Source organism: Podarcis gaigeae (assembly GCF_964106915.1).
Source record: "Podarcis gaigeae genome assembly, chromosome: 7".
Taxonomy (NCBI): domain Eukaryota; kingdom Metazoa; phylum Chordata; class Lepidosauria; order Squamata; family Lacertidae; genus Podarcis; species Podarcis gaigeae.
Window position 1 is genome coordinate 37,338,976 of NC_139683.1, and position 17,392 is coordinate 37,356,367.

At 39.2% G+C, this 17,392-nt stretch overlaps 1 protein-coding gene across 3 annotated transcripts in view; it reads left to right on the plus strand.

The window, feature by feature from the left end:
• The window catches only part of TOX (thymocyte selection associated high mobility group box), a 194,017-nt gene extending 180,561 nt beyond the window's left edge, over positions 1 to 13,456 (plus strand). For all 3 annotated transcript variants that reach the window (XM_083747820.1, XM_083747821.1, XM_083747822.1), the window contains 3 exons: positions 2,032 to 2,418; positions 9,380 to 9,531; positions 10,558 to 13,456. In XM_083747820.1, coding sequence (XP_083603946.1) covers positions 2,032 to 2,418; positions 9,380 to 9,531; positions 10,558 to 10,594 — 576 coding nt within the window. In that variant the 3' untranslated portion in view covers positions 10,595 to 13,456. The remainder of the gene's footprint in view (positions 1 to 2,031; positions 2,419 to 9,379; positions 9,532 to 10,557) is intronic.
• Positions 13,457 to 17,392: the final 3,936 nt, after the last annotated feature.

Consider the following 17,392-nt stretch of genomic DNA (forward strand, 5'->3'; position numbering starts at 1 on the left):
TTGACTTGGGCAAATGAAGTTATCATCTTTTTCATTGTATATCATTGCGCATAATGAACCAATTTCTGTAATGTGCATATTGGCTGATTGGTGGTGATGGTGCATACATCAAAAGGAATACAAATGGTTCTTCACAGGCTCCAGTGACCCCAGAGTGCCTGGAGTAACGTTAAACTTATTTTGACTTGTAAATGGAGGAAATGTGACATGGAGGTTATAGAATAAGGGCATATATGCATTTTCCAACTCTTGTTTTGACATAGTACTGCCTTCTTTCAAAGGAACATTTTATCTCTCTCTTTTTTCCCTGGCATGTTTCACCTTCCACTAGTTATTCATTCAACTTCTCCCTAAGAGATGAATTATTATTCAGGTACATATCCACTGGCAAGCCCCGGGGGAGTTAATCTCTTGCTCTTTGCTGCATTTATGTGAGCACATCTAGTTTATAAGTCAGCTCTGATGAAATGACTGTGGGGAAAACTGATGTAAATAAACTTTTAAATATATATATGTTATATGGAAGTTATTAGGAAACACAGTTATCCACTGATTGTTCCAAAAAGTTTCTTTTTTAAAAAAGTTGCTGGATAACTTTATGTTCATAAATGTATATTGGGTTGATGACCTAGAATTAGTAGAGCTGAGCCTGCTGTAGGTAATTTCTGAGACCTTGCATAGACTTCTCTCTAGGGCAGAGGTGAGGAGTGCAGCTCCCATCCTCCTGGGCTCAATGGAGTTGGAGTCTCACAACACCTGGAAGGCCACAGGTCCCATGTCCCATATCAGTTCCACAGGCGTTCGGTAATGAGTCTGCTTCATCCTGCTTGAGATCTATAGAAGGAGCTTCTGTGTAGCTGCAGAAAAGCCCTCTAAACACAAGTCTTGGTTTGTTTTTACTTATTTTATTTAACAAAATTTATATATTGCTTGATTGTAAATAGAACCTCTAAGAGGTCTACAAACAGTAGTGTAGTCAATATCACAATGTCATTCACAAATAGTGATGTGATAATTACTGAACAATCGTTCATTGCTTTTCTTTTTAAATAATAATAATAAAAGCCATGTGCCCCTCCTTTCTCAGTGTCCTTGGTCATACTTTGGAAGAGATGCTCACCTAGGCACTTCATCTGCTCTTGTCCCACCCTTTCTCTCATTTCCATCTACCACTCAATACCTCTCAGTGGGCCATCTGGAATGAGCAAGGATTCCTATGCAAAACAGCCATAGAATGTAGAAACAACAGTAAGGACTTGGCCATGCCTCCTCTTATCCCACTGCTTTCTCCCAGGGAAAACTGTTCTTTAGTGATCAGTCAGAGCAAACAGCAATTCCAGTTTTCCCAAGATTGACATTTGTTCCGATCTATCGCTAAAGAGGGGGTTTGAGAGGGGGAAACTGCTCGGACCCATGTCTAGAAAGTGTGGCTCAAGCAGAAAAGTGCTTGGACCTGTGCTTTCTAGGCTCGGCACAAGCGGAAATGTGGGTGAGCCCAAAGACTTCAACTCAATGAGAATGAAAGTGAATGCAGAGGCAAGAGATAGTAGGAGGAAAACAATGGGGTCAAGGAGAGAGAGAAAATATTAAGGATGCATTTGCATGCCTTCCCAGAGGTAGTAACTACATCATGCAAGTCGGTAAGTGGTATGTTACATAGCTGTACATATTCATGACAGGAAAATGTTTGACTAATTCCAGGCTCTTGTTTTCAAGGTCATGTACAACTTCTTGTTTTGACTTGCCTTTAGGTTTCCATTGCTGTGTCTTTTATTATTTTATATTTGGGCGAGCAGAAGAAACTAAGAGCTTGTCGCAGTCATGCCGCCCTGCTTTGGTCTTTACATAAGCATCTGCTTAGCCTCTGTGAAAACAGAATGCTGGACTAGACGGCCCTTTGCTCTGATTCAGCAGGGCCCTTTGTACATTCGTAACCATGTCATGCATTCATTCACTTTGGCTATAATGCTAACAGTACTAGCAGCCTTTAAGTATTATCTGGTGTTTTTGTTTTATTTTTTTCCTGAACAGAGCTACAATGAACCTGTGGATGTTAAGGTATCCCAGCAACCTCAGATGATGAGCACAAAGCAGTCAGTATTCCATGGATCTACACAGCCTCATTCGGCATTGTATCTAAGTTCCCATTACCACCAACAAGGAGGAATGAATCCTCACATAACAGCCATACATCCCAATATTCCTAGGAATATAGCACCTAAGCCTAACAGCCAAATGCCAGTGACTGTTTCCATAGCCAATATGGCTGTGTCTCCACCTCCATCCCTTCAGATGAGTCCTCCTCTTCACCCGCACCTCAGTATACAACAACACCAGCCACTTACAATGCAGCAGTCCATTGGGAACCAGCTACCAATGCAGGTCCAGTCTGCTTTGCATTCACCTACAATGCAACAAGTAAGTCCTACATATGTTTTTAATCTCTGATGATGCATTAATATTTGTGTTACTTCCCATTTTTGCATTGACTCAGAGTTCCAGGTTTCATATTGCAGCTGTGTGTTATGATCCCCAGAAATCTGCTTCTCCCTGTGGAGGAAAACCAGGTGGTTCCTGTTCTCTAACCATATAAAAAGTCACACACGTGTAGACAACTTGCAGGCTAGCATGAGCAAGGCAGAAGCTTAGCTGGTTATTGTACATTGGTTTGTCTACCCAAGTATTGCTCACTGTGACTAGCAGTGCCTTTCCAGACCCTCAGCTAGAGATGCCAAGAACAAAACCTGGGACTTTCTACATACAATGCATTTACCAAAGTCCTGATGCCCCACAACCATGCTACTTCCTTTATGATAGCAACAAGTTAGAAGTAGGGAGATGCCAGGAGGTTCTGCGCTCTTGCTTCCCCTGTCCATTTCTGGTGTGTATGTGAATGCTATTAGAACTTATGCAAACAAAGGAGAGAAAAGTTGTGGCAATTAGAGCCATAATTCATACCATTAATCATTCTGAATTCCAGTACCATGTTTTATTCTTTTTATTCATCAACAACACTTAAGAGGAATCTTCCCCTAAGCTTACAACTCCCATATCTCTGACCATTGGCTGTGCAAGCTGGGGCTGGTGGCAGCTGAAATTCAAAACTTCTGGAAAGCACCAAGTCAGGGGAAAATGCCTAGTAGAGTTCAGATGGGCCTTATTCTACATTGTGTTATTTCAACTAAAATATCAAAGTACTTGTTCCTCGGCCCCAAAATGAAAGAACTCCATTATTTTCACTTGATATTCTCTTAGTCTTTTCTTTCTGAGATACTTTTTTTTTTAACATTAAAAGACATACCATCAATTGAAATCAATTTTAACATTAAAAGGCATACCTTCAATTTAAATTGCAGTATGAAATCAGTAGCATCTTGTTTGTGGACTTTTGTGACCCCGCCCTCAGTGCTAGGCATTATTCAGATGTTTTCATTTAGTGTGCACTCAAGTGACCAGAGCTTTTTCCTAAGCGGTGTCAGTTAATTTAGATTCTCAATATATGAGGGTTCCCCCAATTATTTCCCCCCAATGTGCTTTAACTTATGTATGTTATAATGAACCCATTATGTTGCTCATTCACTTAGATTCATTGCCCCTCTCAGAAGTTTCTCACAGGTCACCTGTCAGATATTACCTTCTAAATCATGAGCTTCATTAGAAAAATGCAACCTAAATGAAGTCTAGCTAAATTAGTCACATTTCTTTTGATTTTCATAGGCTAACAAGACATTTATACAGGAATTTTGTGTTCACACTGAAAACAAAAAGCACTACAATTCTTTTTTTAAAAACAAAACAAAACAAAACACCACACCATTTCCCCACATCTTCTAGAGAATTTGGTAACAGAAACATTGTTGCCATTATGTGTGTAACTGTCTGGTTTTTGGTAACATAGATACTCCTAAAATGAGTGATAGATACTCATAAAATGAATCAACAGACCCAATGAAATTCCATTGCTGTTTTCAATAAAACAGAACAAAAGTCGTGTATAGGGAACCCAAAGTCTACCTACTGAATGTCTACTGTGTTTGCAAAGATTTGCGAGCACTCTGGTTAACTTCCTAGAATATTGAAGTTCATGGATCTGACTATGAGCCTTCTCACCCATCCCAGTACGACCAAACTGCCTGCCTGTCTTGTGAAAGACTTCTTTCATACAGTTTTTTTGTCATTTATTACATGAGAGGTAACTACCACATATACATACCTCTATCCTCATAGTGCTAGTATTCTGTTCACTCTCCTGTTCTGTCACACCAGCCTTCCCCAAGCTGGTGACCTCTGGATGTTTGTAACTTCCACCATTAGCCTCAGCCAGTTTGGTCAGGGATCAGGGAACTTGTAGTTCCAAACCATCCAAAGGTCACCAGCTTGGGGAAGGCTGTGTTGAACCAGAGATAGAAGTACCGATCTACTAAGCTGATGTTTTTCTATATTGCCATGATAGAAGGCCTACAATTACGTTCTTTATTTTTATCACTTCCGTTGCAATGTGATCACATGGGTGGCCTTTTCAGACATTGCAGCTTCACTTCCGATCTGTTTTTATCCCGTCAGTTCTCGGGCATGCTGCATTTTCACCACTCTTTATTTCCCTTTATTTCGCCCTCCATTTCCCCCCATGTACCATGTTTCTGAATGTGGCTAACAGGCATGGGGAGAGGGAATCATTAATATCTGTCAACTGTCCTTATAACCTTAAGGGAAAATCTTTGTATGATATCACACAGACATATTTTCAATTTCCTTGTGTAATAAACAGATGCTTTAGGATTTGGATGCAATTTAAAGATTTAAAAAACATCACATTGAGATTGATGAATAAATCAGTTGTGAAGACAAAAACATTGATGCCTGTTGAAAATACCTCTCCAGACAGGCAGGAAATGAAATTAGTTCCCGGTAAAGTGTAGAGATGAGGATCGCACTTTAGGTTCTGCTGCAGGCTTTTTAGTACTTGCTACAGTCGCACACAAAAACCCCAGCTAGGGATACAGAAATCTAATTAAAGAGCAAATGTCCCGTCTGACATCAAATTAATCTTTATCAAGTCCCCTATTTTTATTTCAATCTGGCGCAAGAAAATGAAACTTAAAATTCAAGGCATGTTGCAAAACAGTTGCTGATTTTATCTTGAGCATTACAAAGCAAAACATTTGGCATTGTCTCATTAGCCCACAGAGCATCCATTTTCTGTTATTTTTTATTGCATTGTTGTTTGCAAAACCCTTACATGAAATTCTGTTTAAGCCATTCTGCATCAGAGTGGCACAAGCGTCCAGTGAATATTATAGACTGCTTGAAACAGTAGCCAAGAAATTTGGCCTTTTGTTAGCTTTGCAATTCTAAAATTCTTCAGTTATATTTTGTTAGCTTTGGCTTAAACCTTTTCGGCAAATATTAGAACAGCGACATGATTTCCTGGGTTGTGGGAAGCTCCTACATCTGTTCTGTTGGCTTGTAACAGGGGAGAAGGGAGCCTTCATTAATAAGGAATCCTGATAACCCAAGGTTCAAAGAACTATTAATTATGGTATGACATATTTTGTTCCTTGTTGTTTTCAATCAGTATCCATAACTGTGACTGCTTTTGTACATAGGAAAAACAAACGAAAGTAAGAGCCATTAGTCGAAATTCAAGAAAAGCCACTAATCAGAGCTGACAGTTCCAATATAAGCCTCAAATTAGACAGTTCCAAAGCACTTCCAATATAAACATCAAATCACACACTTGACAGCTGAAGGAGCTATACTATACGAAATATAGGCTCCATTTGCATTGTCAGCTTTAGTACATGCTTTGACTTAAGAATACTAAAATCACAATTTAGTGAGACAGTTGTTGTTTGTCTGAGGGTTGAAGCTTATAGATGAGCATGTAGAAGCTTGTAGACAAGTCAGCAAAGCAGGCACAGCATAGTATTCTGATTTAGGCTGTATCTTCTGCATATGTAAGCGCTAATTGAAATTGGGGATTTATTTTGAAGTAAGGAATCATTGGATCAGGTTACTAGTCCATTTGACTTCATTTGTAGCCTTGGACAAAGTATTCCATACACTTGGTTCCATAGGGTCACTGGAGAATATTTTAAAACTGATTTTTTTTTTTAAAAAAAGGGGGGGTTTCAATTGACCCATAATGTTGGCTTTGCCTTAACTGCCTGAACCCTTGGTTTTATTTCATTTATCTAAAATATTTCATTTATCTAAAATGTCACTAGTGCTCATGTCCCATGAACTAGTGACATTTTAGACAAAGCGAGCAAAGGGTGTTTTTTCCTGGACTATGGGCAATCATGGGGAAGTACTGGTGCTTTGGGGGAAAGGCAAGTGTTGCAATTAGATTACCGTATTTTTCGTTTTATAAGACGCACCAGACCACAAGACGCACCTAGTTTTTGGAGGAGGAAAACAAGAAAAAAAAATATTCTCAATCTCAGAAGCCAGAACAGCAAGAGGGATCGCTGCGCAGTGAAAGCAGCAATCCCTCTTGCTGTTCTGGCTTCTTGGATAGCTGCACAGCCTGCATTTGCTCCATAAGATGCACACACATTTCCCCTTACTTTTTAGGAGGGAAAAAGTGAGTCTTATAGAGCAAAAAATATGGTATATGTGCAGAGGCCTCTGCTTGGCTGTTGTGGGAAACAGGGTTCTGGACCAGCAAGGATCTGTTGGTCTCACCATAAGCTTAAAAGATGGAGAAAATAGAGGCTAGAGAGAGAAGGCATATCTATAGGTCATTAGGATTGGAGGAGCTTCCATGTACTTGGTTGAGGCCATAGCCCTCCACCCCAAATCCTAAAAAATAATCCTTTAGAGACAATGCTTAGCTCTGCCTGAGCAGTACTTAGTGCTCAGGGTTTAGACATAAACAGAAAGCATTTTTTTTGTGTATGTGAAGAATCTCATTTTACATTTTGAATTGCAAGAGGACTTCTCAGACAAATTACATTCAATTTGCAAGACATTAGTGCGTTATGAGATAGGCAGATTTGTATTCTGAAAACTTCAGAAACATAGTTTTCCGAGACCCACTTCAGATAGTAATCTCAAAGACTGGTCAAATGGAAAATCTGGTTAACAGCTATGGCATTTCCTGAATATAGATAATGTAGTCACAGTGACTCATGCTCTGGTAACCTTCCATCTGGATTACTGTAATGTGTTTTACATGGGGATATCATTAAAAAATGCCCTGGAAACTTCAATTAGGGCAGAATACGTCTGGCAGAGTGTGGTCTGTGACAACCACAAGGGACCATGTAACACCAATACTGAAAGATCTTTATTGCCTGCCTATACGTTTCTGAGCTGATTTTAAGCTGCTGGTGCTAACATGTAGAGCTGTAAATGCATTGGAACCCAAATATATGAAGGCATGTTTCTCCCTCTATCAGCCTCCTTTATCAGGTGCCACCATTAGAGTCCCACCAAAGGAAGATATACCATGTGGTGACATGAGATAGGGCCTTTTCTGTGGTGGTTGTGAAATACCCTCTTCCTGGAAGCACAGCGGGTGCTGATTTTGTTAGCATTCCAGTGCCATGTAAACATATATCTGTTTCACAAATCCTTTCAGGCATTTTAGTCTGGCACTGCAGTGAAAAGGGCCGTAGCTCAGTGGTAGAACATCTGTTTTGTATGCAGGTGGTCCCTGATTCAGTTCCCAGCATCTGCAGGTAGGGCTGAGAAAGACTCCCTGTCTGAAACCCTTGAGAGCCACTGCCACCCAGGTCAGACAGAATGGCGGCTTTTAATGAGATGTTCTTTGAGGTTTTCTGTTATGCTGGTTTTATCATTGCTTTTATCTGCTCTTTTCACTTTCTGTTTTATTGACTGTGATTTTAACAGAAGCATAACCTGCCTTAAGATCATTGGATGAAGGGTGGGACTAAAATATTTTAAATAAATAAATAGCCATAATGTTACTTTGACTTTAGTGCCAGTGAACTATTTAAGAGAGAATTTGCTCCAGGGAAGTGAGGATCTGTGAAATGGGAGTGCTAGTTCTCAGCGATGGTTTCTGAATATCGCTTAGGAGCCACAGTTACATCTGCACCAATCCTATATTTTAGGTAGCAACATTAGATTTCATCTTATGGTAGAAAAGTGGATCCAAGTTTGTTAATAATGAACTCCTCTTTATTTTTTAAATATTTATTATTACATGTATATTTCAACTTTGTCTCCAAGGATCTCAAAGTGCTGCAAATAATTCTTCCCTTTCTCAGTTTATACTCACAACCACCCTATGAGGTAGGCTAGGGTGAGAGACAGTGAATGACCCAAGTTCACCCAGTGGGAATTTGTGCCCTGGTCTACCATCTACTCTAACTACTACATCAAGCAGACTTAAATAATGGGATTTCAAAAGACAAAGCAAGAGTGTTCTAACAACTCTCCATTTATATGTTAACATCTTGGTTTGAACTAGGCATTTATTGTATTTGCCAAATGCAAACAAGGGTCATAAAATGTACCATTTCAACCAGATAGGTTCTACGTAGCAAAATGAAACCTTTATTTTAGTTAATGTACCTCCTTCTGATGTCACCGGGTGGTTCATCTCTGTTCTCTTCTAGTCAAAATTGGTGGGTGTATAATAGTGTTTCTGCACAAAAAGTGCTTCTAACCTTTCAGCAATGCTCTCTGTATATTTAAGCTAAATACTGTACTGCAAATCAATGCATACCATTCTTGAAAATCTGATCTACTCTGCTGATTTTGGCAAACAGCATTTAGGCATTCTCACTCTTGGCTGAAAACAACAGCAAGTTGGGGTTTTATGCAGCTTTTGCTACATTAGTCCAACAACTGTTAAAAAGCCTTAGCTGAATTTTTGTGTAGTTGAGAAAGAAGTGCAAATAAAAGAAGGAGCAGATGGTCCTTTTGTGACTGAACCAAATAAAAGGGGTTTGAGAACAATAATTGTGAATAGGTGTAGTCTAATAAAACACTCAGCCACCTGCTGCCTGCATCCTTCAAAAAGATTCTGTTGCATATTCTTGGAATTAACTAATAGTGTATCCTTGGGTTGAATCGAAATACGAGCTGTAAGAGACACACAGACCTTTCTTTTATTTTCCCGTGTTGAATGAGTTGTTTTTCATGGCTTTAAAATGTCTCTGTTCTTTGTCTCCGAGTTCTACACTATTGCAGTGTGTTATCTAGCATTTCTTCTCAACCAATTAAAAAAAATGTGTGGGGTTTTTTTTTCCTTTTGGAAAAACACAAGCATCCTTCTATTTTCTTTTTTTTTTTCAAGTTTGAAAATGTAGAAGTACAACATTGGTACTTTGTCAGAACTTTCAGTTAAGAGGTTAACTTCGATCTGCAAACCTTATTTTGAATTCTCCCCCCCTCTTTTTTTTAGGGTTTTACTCTCCAGCCTGATTACCAGAATATTATCAACCCAACATCTACAGCTGCGCAAGTTGTTACCCAAGCGATGGAGTATGTTCGTTCAGGGTGCAGAAATCCCCCAGCGCAGAGTGTGGACTGGAATAATGATTACTGCAGTAATGGGTGAGCAGCCAGTGAATGCCACCTTGTGTTGAGTAATATTTATGACAAAAGCTGGGCAACAATTGTGGCATCTATTTTTATATTTATCATCTAGCTCAGATTACAGGGTTCTGATGCCTTTGGTTACTAACAGATGTCTAGTGAAAATAATAATAAACAAGCAGTGGCTTGCTTTACATCAGACCCATATATTTGACTATTAGGGAGACTCTTATTTAAGAGAAGAAGGGCTGCAGTACTGCACATAATTAATTGCAAATAAGACTCGCCCTCTACTGAAATCAATGAGAGAAATGGAAAATTGTGTCCAACCACTTACAGTAAACAGAAGAGAATATTACCTTGATAGCCATATACTTGTTGGCAGCTGTCTGTCTCGGGAGACAATGAAGGAGTGCACATTTGGGGAATGAAGTCAACCTGCTGGAAGGTTACAGTGGCTGTAGAAACCAATATGAGAGAGACATGTTTTGTTGCAGCTGGGGCAGATGAAGGCACCCAGTTGTGCTGCTGCAGATGCACCAGAGCATTTATGTTCAAAGACTTCTGGTGGGAAGGGGCAATCAGACAGGCTGGTTTATAAAGGGGCACAGGCTTACTCTCTGTTGGGCTGAGGTGCTCCCTGGAGCCTTGGCTAGAATTGCATGCCTGTCTTTGGCCCAAAACTGGGGGACTTTGAAGAGAAGAAGAAGAGTAGTTTGGATTTGATATCCCGCCTTTCACTCCCCTTCAGGAGTCTCAAAGCGGCTAACATTCTCCTTTCCCTTCCTCCCCCACAACAAACACTCTGTGAGGTGAGTGGGGCCCAAGGTCACCCAGCAGCTGCATGTGGAGGAGCGGAGACGCGAACCCGGTTCCCCAGATTATGAGACTACCGCTCTTAACCACTACACCACACTTTGCTAACACTTCTGGCCTGCTTAAGATATCAAAACACTGATCTCAAGGCTTAACATGTGGTTTTGAATGTCAACATTAAATGTAATTTTCTTTTCTCTCCCCCTCCCCCAAATTCTTTCTGAACAGGGCCATGCAGAGGGACAAAGCTTTGTACCTTACCTGAACAGTTTGGGAAAGCGCCTCTTCTTTCCACTGAGGAATGCAGGGAAGTCTTTTCATCCCAGATTGCTATATGCAGTCAAGGCAGTTCTGCATTTATTTAGAAAATATAAGTTGCTAAGCACTTAGGACTATTTAAGCTGGTGGGTCATTCACTCTGGGGAAAAAAATAGTCTTGTTCCTTCCTCCACCCCCTTGTTTCTTTTTCTTTCTCCTTCAGCATCCTTTAAATGGATGCTGCTTTTCTTCTTTCATTTAGGAAGGAGGCTTGGACCATTCAGATTTTATGTTGGTTTTTATTTTTGCTGTGAAGTGCTGCGCTAGTAACTGCCTTAGCAACTGTAGATGTCTTGGATAAAAGTCCTGGATTTTCCATTGGTTTTCATAATGGGTGTTTATATGAAACTACTAAAGACTTTTTAAATGGCTTGATGTAGCAGTCATAGCAAGTTTGTAAATAGCATCTATGTTACACTCTCCTAGAGTATAAAATGTGAATGTTTTTGTAGCTAATTGTAATTTGAAACTGGCTCATTCCAGTTTATTGATTTCACAAAGGGGGTTAAATTGGCAAACATTCATATTTTTACTTCATTTTTAAGCAACTGACTAATAGTTCTATATTTTCAAACTCTTTGAAAGAAAAAAGGAAAATTATTCCCAAATGAATTTAATTAAACAGAAATTGGCTTTCTGTCATTAGTTATACAAAAAAAAGTTTAGTGTTGGGAAAAGAGCAAACACATTTATTTTGTACTGCCTAAAACTGCTTTTTTATCACTTTATGTGTAATGGTTAGTAAACGTCATTTACGTCCTCTTATGTATAAAATGGCCAAATGCTTTCTTGATATTTTATTAGATGCTGAAACAGATTGGAAACATCTAAATTCTAACCTTTACATACAGCTATGTATTATTGTTTCTTCATACTGTGTCTGTATTTAATCTTTTTTATGGAAGCTGTTGCGCCTATTTATGAAATAATAAATATAGGTGTTTGTAAGTAAATTTGTTAGCATCTTAAAGAAGATTTTTTTTAAAACTACTTTTGTTGGCATCAATGTATTTGCTGCTGGTGTGAATACTTTTAGTTTAGTTTTTACAGTGATATGAATAAAGCCAAACCAGCTTTTCATGGCAGAAAATGAAGGTAATCAACATTTATTCTATACTTCCTAAGTTGATCTGTGACTAAAAAAATAAGTAGAGGGAGGGAGCTAAATCCTTAACAAACTTCCCTGTATCTCTAGTCACAAGTTACCTAGATCACATTAGTGAAGTCTAAATAAGGAGATATAGAGTATGTCAAAAGTCTGATGTGCACAGGGACTTCCCCATTCTCTTCTATGAAGGGAAGCTTTCTGCACATAGATAGGAATGGTGTTACATGCACAGGTCATTCCTGTGCCTACAGGCAACAGCAAAGAAGCCCCTACATGAGTGCAGCTCCATATAATGTATTGGGGCAGCTGGAGCAGCGCCACTGTTTTAAATGGATGCCTTTGGCATTCAGAGAACATTTGCCCCAAAAAACAAAGGTGAATTATAATGGAAAAAAGAAACCAAAATGTAAAGTTACCAAAAAATACTTCAGTTATGAAGGCAAAAAGGGCTAGGTCATAATTTTTATGAGTAGGAAGTAGCAAGAACAGGGCTAAATTCTTCAGTAACCACTGAATGGCCCAAGAGTAGAATAGTGATTAAGAGAGGCCAAAACTGAGTATTTTTACCACTTAGATTAAGGGAAGCCCAACATAGTACCCTCCAGATAATATTGGACCACAGCTCCCATAAACCCTGACTATTAGTCACATTGGGGATGATGAAAGTTGTAGTCCAATACTATCTGGAGGAACCACATTGGCTACCCCTTGGTTTAGAACATGAATAGTTATGAATAACCCATTCTGAGATGAATCCATCCACGGTCCTCCAAATGGGAATGGGCCTACTTAGGAAGGGATGAATAAGGGATGTTGTAGGTGTGTCAAACACTGCCAGTTCTCCCGTCTGTATACTGACTATGCCAGAAACAGAGTTAACCAATCATTCTCCAATTAACATTGAAGGTAGCACTCTTAATTTTTGGACCCTATCTTTGTTTCCTTAAGAGTTCTCCTTCTCCCCATCCAAACAGAGCATCAAATTATGTTTTGAGCAAGCTGGTGCAATTTCTGTTTCCTTTTGTCCACTTACTCTTGGCTACAAGCTCGGCCAGGCAATTCATATCTCCTGTTTGGGAAAATCTAGTATTCTCATCTTAAGGGATGCTCAGGGTGGCAAACTTGTACTGGTTAAATTGCGAATCAGCTGGCTTCTATTTCATATGTGAAATAGAGATATTGTGTTAATCCAATCCAAAAGAAAAAGATGTAAAATGCCTGAAAAGTACATTATGTTTGCTTTGAAATGAAATTAGGCAATGTACAAACTTGAATCACTTGAGCATGTAATAACTAATAAATAATGCAGATCAGATGTGATTATTCAAATGGCTATAGCTGAGTTCTAATTTTCTTGTCTTGAATCCATATAGGAAGTCACAATTACATTCACGGTTTTATAGTCTTTATGTTGAGTACTTTAGAAATAAACCAGCACTAACAATTAGCTAATATTTCCCATTAAATTCTGTTATAGTAAAATTTCATTTCCCACTCAGAATAATTCTACAAAGAGAGAAGCAGTTGGCAGTTATGGGAATCATCTTCAACAGGATTTGATGGGAGAGTGCTGTGTTATCAATATCTTTGCTAGAGAGGCTGTGCTGTCACCGAATACCATTTATTAATTTCAGTAGCCAACCAAGGTTCAAACTAGAAGCAAATATCAATGTCAATAAAACGTATGTCATAATTAAAGAACTTCTGTGTGGTGGTGTTGCTGTTCAAGTATATACTGGAGGTTAAAACCTCACCCCTTTACACTGCTTGGAGGTATTTTAGTCATGTTTCCATAGAGCAAATGGACATTACATAACTGCATGAGTGGTTGTTCCCTAACACAAATTCTGTGGAAATTTGGCCTGATTAGCGCAATGTGCTATTTCACATTATAACTGCACAGGCAAATGTCCAGCCTAGAGATCAAAATTGCAGTCTTGAAAATGAGAGTAGCTATTTACTTGCCTAGAGCAAACAGCTGCCCTTATAATAACATCCTAAATACTCACCTAAATGTCTGACTAAGTGCATATTTGCACACCAACCACTTTTAAATATGATTTCTATATAGTGCAATCTTATATTTATCTACCCATAAATAAGTCCTACTGAGTTTATGTACCTGGAAGTGAGTATAAGATTGCAAGCCATACCCATGTTATCAAGCTTTCTGGAAAGCACCATGCATTTAAAGCATTTTGCATGTTAAATATTGCATCACTGGTAAAATATTTTGAATGACTGGTGGAGGACTAAAACATATATTTCAAACTGCAACCATGAAAATAGTTTAGTTATATGAAAGATGTCCACAAATTATACAAAAGGCTAGCAACCCTTTCAAATTTCAGTACCCAATGCTACACATATGCATGTCAAAGAAAGAGACCCAGCATGCAGTGGCGTAGCAAGGTCAGCTGTTACCCGGTGTGGAAAATTTCTTGTCCCCCCCCCCCCACGCTAGAACAGAACATTTGTAAGGAGAGATGAAAATATTTGTCATCAGCACTGACAACCTGGGACTTTGGGGGTTTTCACGCAGTATCCTGCCAAGTGTGAAGCAGCACATGTGGTTGATTTCACCAAAGGCAAATATGGGCAGGAATGCACAGGAACCAGTAAAACATTTACCCAATGCTGGCAAAGGATTTCATCAAGGTTCATCACTTATCTTAGAGCACTGGTATAATGTTACAGGACTTCTGGCAAAAAAAAAAAATGTAATCTTCTTATCACTACACATGGCACAGTGTATCCTCCTTAGCAAGGTTATTTTTCTGTTTTCAGGCATGCTAAATTATAAGTGAAATGTAGTCCTTTTATGGAAGTAGAAAAATTCCCAAACTTTACTGTTGGTATTTTAGAATTCTGTCAAGGTTGCTGCTAAATGAAAAGAAACCCACCACTATTTATGTACATCAGCACAAATTGATATTAACTGGTGATCACATTTTGCCAAAGACTTCATACTTGGAACATCAATTCATTCATGATATGCTACATTTTAAAAGGGGTTTAGAAAATTAAAAGTTGAACCAGCAAACATGAGGCAGAGCAGAAGGGAACGTGCATTTACTGTGTATTTGTTATGTTAATAGCTCATGCTTTTCTTCAAGGAGCTCAGGTTGGTGTATGTGCTTTCTCCTCCCCATTTAATCCCCACAGTGCCCCTGTGAGGTAGGTTAGGCTGAGAGGCAGTGTCTGGCCCAACGTCACCCAGTAAGTTTCATGGTTCAATGAGGAATACACCACACTGGCTCCCAAATGTACGTAGCTCCAGTCTATTCCAGAACAAAGGGTTCATCGTTTAATTCAAATTTACATTGAAACCAAGCATAATTGTCCTGGTGGGCTGTCAAGGCAAATATTAATTTGGCAAAGATTAATATTGACTTGCTAAGATTAGAATTGACTTGTTAAAGCTGTCTAGCAGCTGCATTTGGCAACATTCCTGCAAGTGCATGTCATATCAGAGTATAAGGCTCAGACGTGGTTGCTTGCCAGCTGTTACTTAAAGCACCCTTGCACCATTTTGAGTATTCTTGTTCTCCAGGCTAAACAGCAAGGTATTGCCAACTGAGAGTCTTTTATCTGACCGAAAGTTAAACTTTCAGTTCATGGCTGAGCTGATAACAAGTACCGGAAGCCAGTAGGTGGTTAGGATGGTATTTGAAACTCAGGTTCCCTCTGCTGAATGTGGTTGTGCTGTTTCTTTCCTTAAAAAGTCAGAAAAACCACAGTGAGTAACTGTTTCATGCAAGGGGCTTAAAGCAATAACAACATATAGTTTGAGATTCATGGAGCTGCTTAGATTCATGCAATGGACTTGAGCAAAGCTAGTGCATTTTTTGACACTTTCTTTGTTCTTTTTGACACACTCACAGTCTGCTTTTGAAATTCAGACTGCAATCCTGTGCAGCCTTATTACCCGCAATTAAGCTTCACAGATTTGGGGACTTACTTCTGAGTAAATTGGGATCATACTGCTCCCCAAGTTTCTAAAGCAGATTGCCAACAAACAAGGGGGGGACAAATCTAAAGCCCCTTAGATTTATGGAACTAGTTTCATGGTATTTGGGCTCCTATTCATATATACCTTATGCTTTTTCAGAACATACCCATCTGCTATACACTCTATTGGCAAAGTTAAACACAGGTGGGTAATGTATTACCAGCACACAGCATATAAAAGCCAGGCACAGATCTTTCTTAAACATATGTATGGAATATCCTCGGTCAGTGAAACTAACCTTAAACTACCGGTATATAAGCTGCTTAAGTTATGCAACATAAAGCACAGTTTAGCATCAAATATAAGCAATCACAGAGATTCTGGAGTAAAACAAACATTAGCAATGAAAAGAATAATGCTCCACTGTGGCTAAATGTCAATATAAATAGCAATGTGCTACAATTAAAGTTGATTTGGCCTTTCCAATAGAAGTCTGATTTTCTGGGATTAATCTCGACCTTTTCAAGTTGCATCAGGCTGAAATAAGTTGTCAGAACAGATGTGAATTTTATTTGCAAAGAACAATTGTAATGTTGTAACCCTTAGAGGGCCAATGTTCTCCAGATTGCCTGGCAGATGAATGCATCAGACATGGACATTTTGATAATTGTAGTCATGGAGCAAAATCCTTCCATGTCAAAAGATGATAATGATTTTAATTTTCATAAAAGAAAGATGTACAATGGATGTGTTTACCTTGGATGACTGCTTCTGCAGCACTGAGACATTTTCCCTTGTATATCTTTGTAATATGGCTGAGATCTCAACACCCAAGAATTATCATATCTCCATGAATTATTTGGGGGGGGCACCCTGGCCCTGTTACGAGATCTTTTACCTATTACGTAGTTTTGGAAGTCTAGGGGGTTCAATTCATTAGACTCAATTTAGGTAGAATTGGCTGGAAATTATGGCTTTCACTAAAGCTCCCCCACCATACCTTTCACCCCATAATTCAAACACTGTCTCTGTGCAACAATTCACAAAGTAAGAAATCTTTTCTTAAACTAAATAGGCAGAAAAACCTGAATTATATTACAGAATTTAGAAATTTACAGAAGAAGAGAAGTGCTGCCACCACCAGATGCCAAAAATGAGGCTGCAATCTTATGCATATAATTGTAACAGCCCACTGAAACTTATAAACAAGCACAGGGTTGAGCTACAATTGTAAGCATACCACTAAAATCAAAAGGACTTACTTCGGCTGAATGGGGCTTAGTCCCAGAGAAATGAGTACAGCGGTACCTCGGGTTAAGAACTTAATTCGTTCTGGAAGTCTGTTCTTAACCTCAAACTGTTCTTAACCTGAAGCACCACTTCGGCTAATGGGGCCTCCTGGTGCCGCTGCGCCACCGCTGCACGATTTCTGTTCTCATCCTGAAGCAAAGTTCTTAACCCAAGGTACTATTTCTGGGTTAGCGGAGTCTGTAACCTGAAGCATATGTAACCTGAAGCGTATGTAACCCGAGGTACCACTGTATACAACTGCAGCCTTCAATGGGGATGTCAAGTTTCACTTCTTATTTCCTCCCCCCATCCCATTCTAACATTTGGTTTGCGTGTTGAGGTCCCCAATCCACCCCCCAAAATAACTCACAACGGACACGTAATTTTTGTTTAAG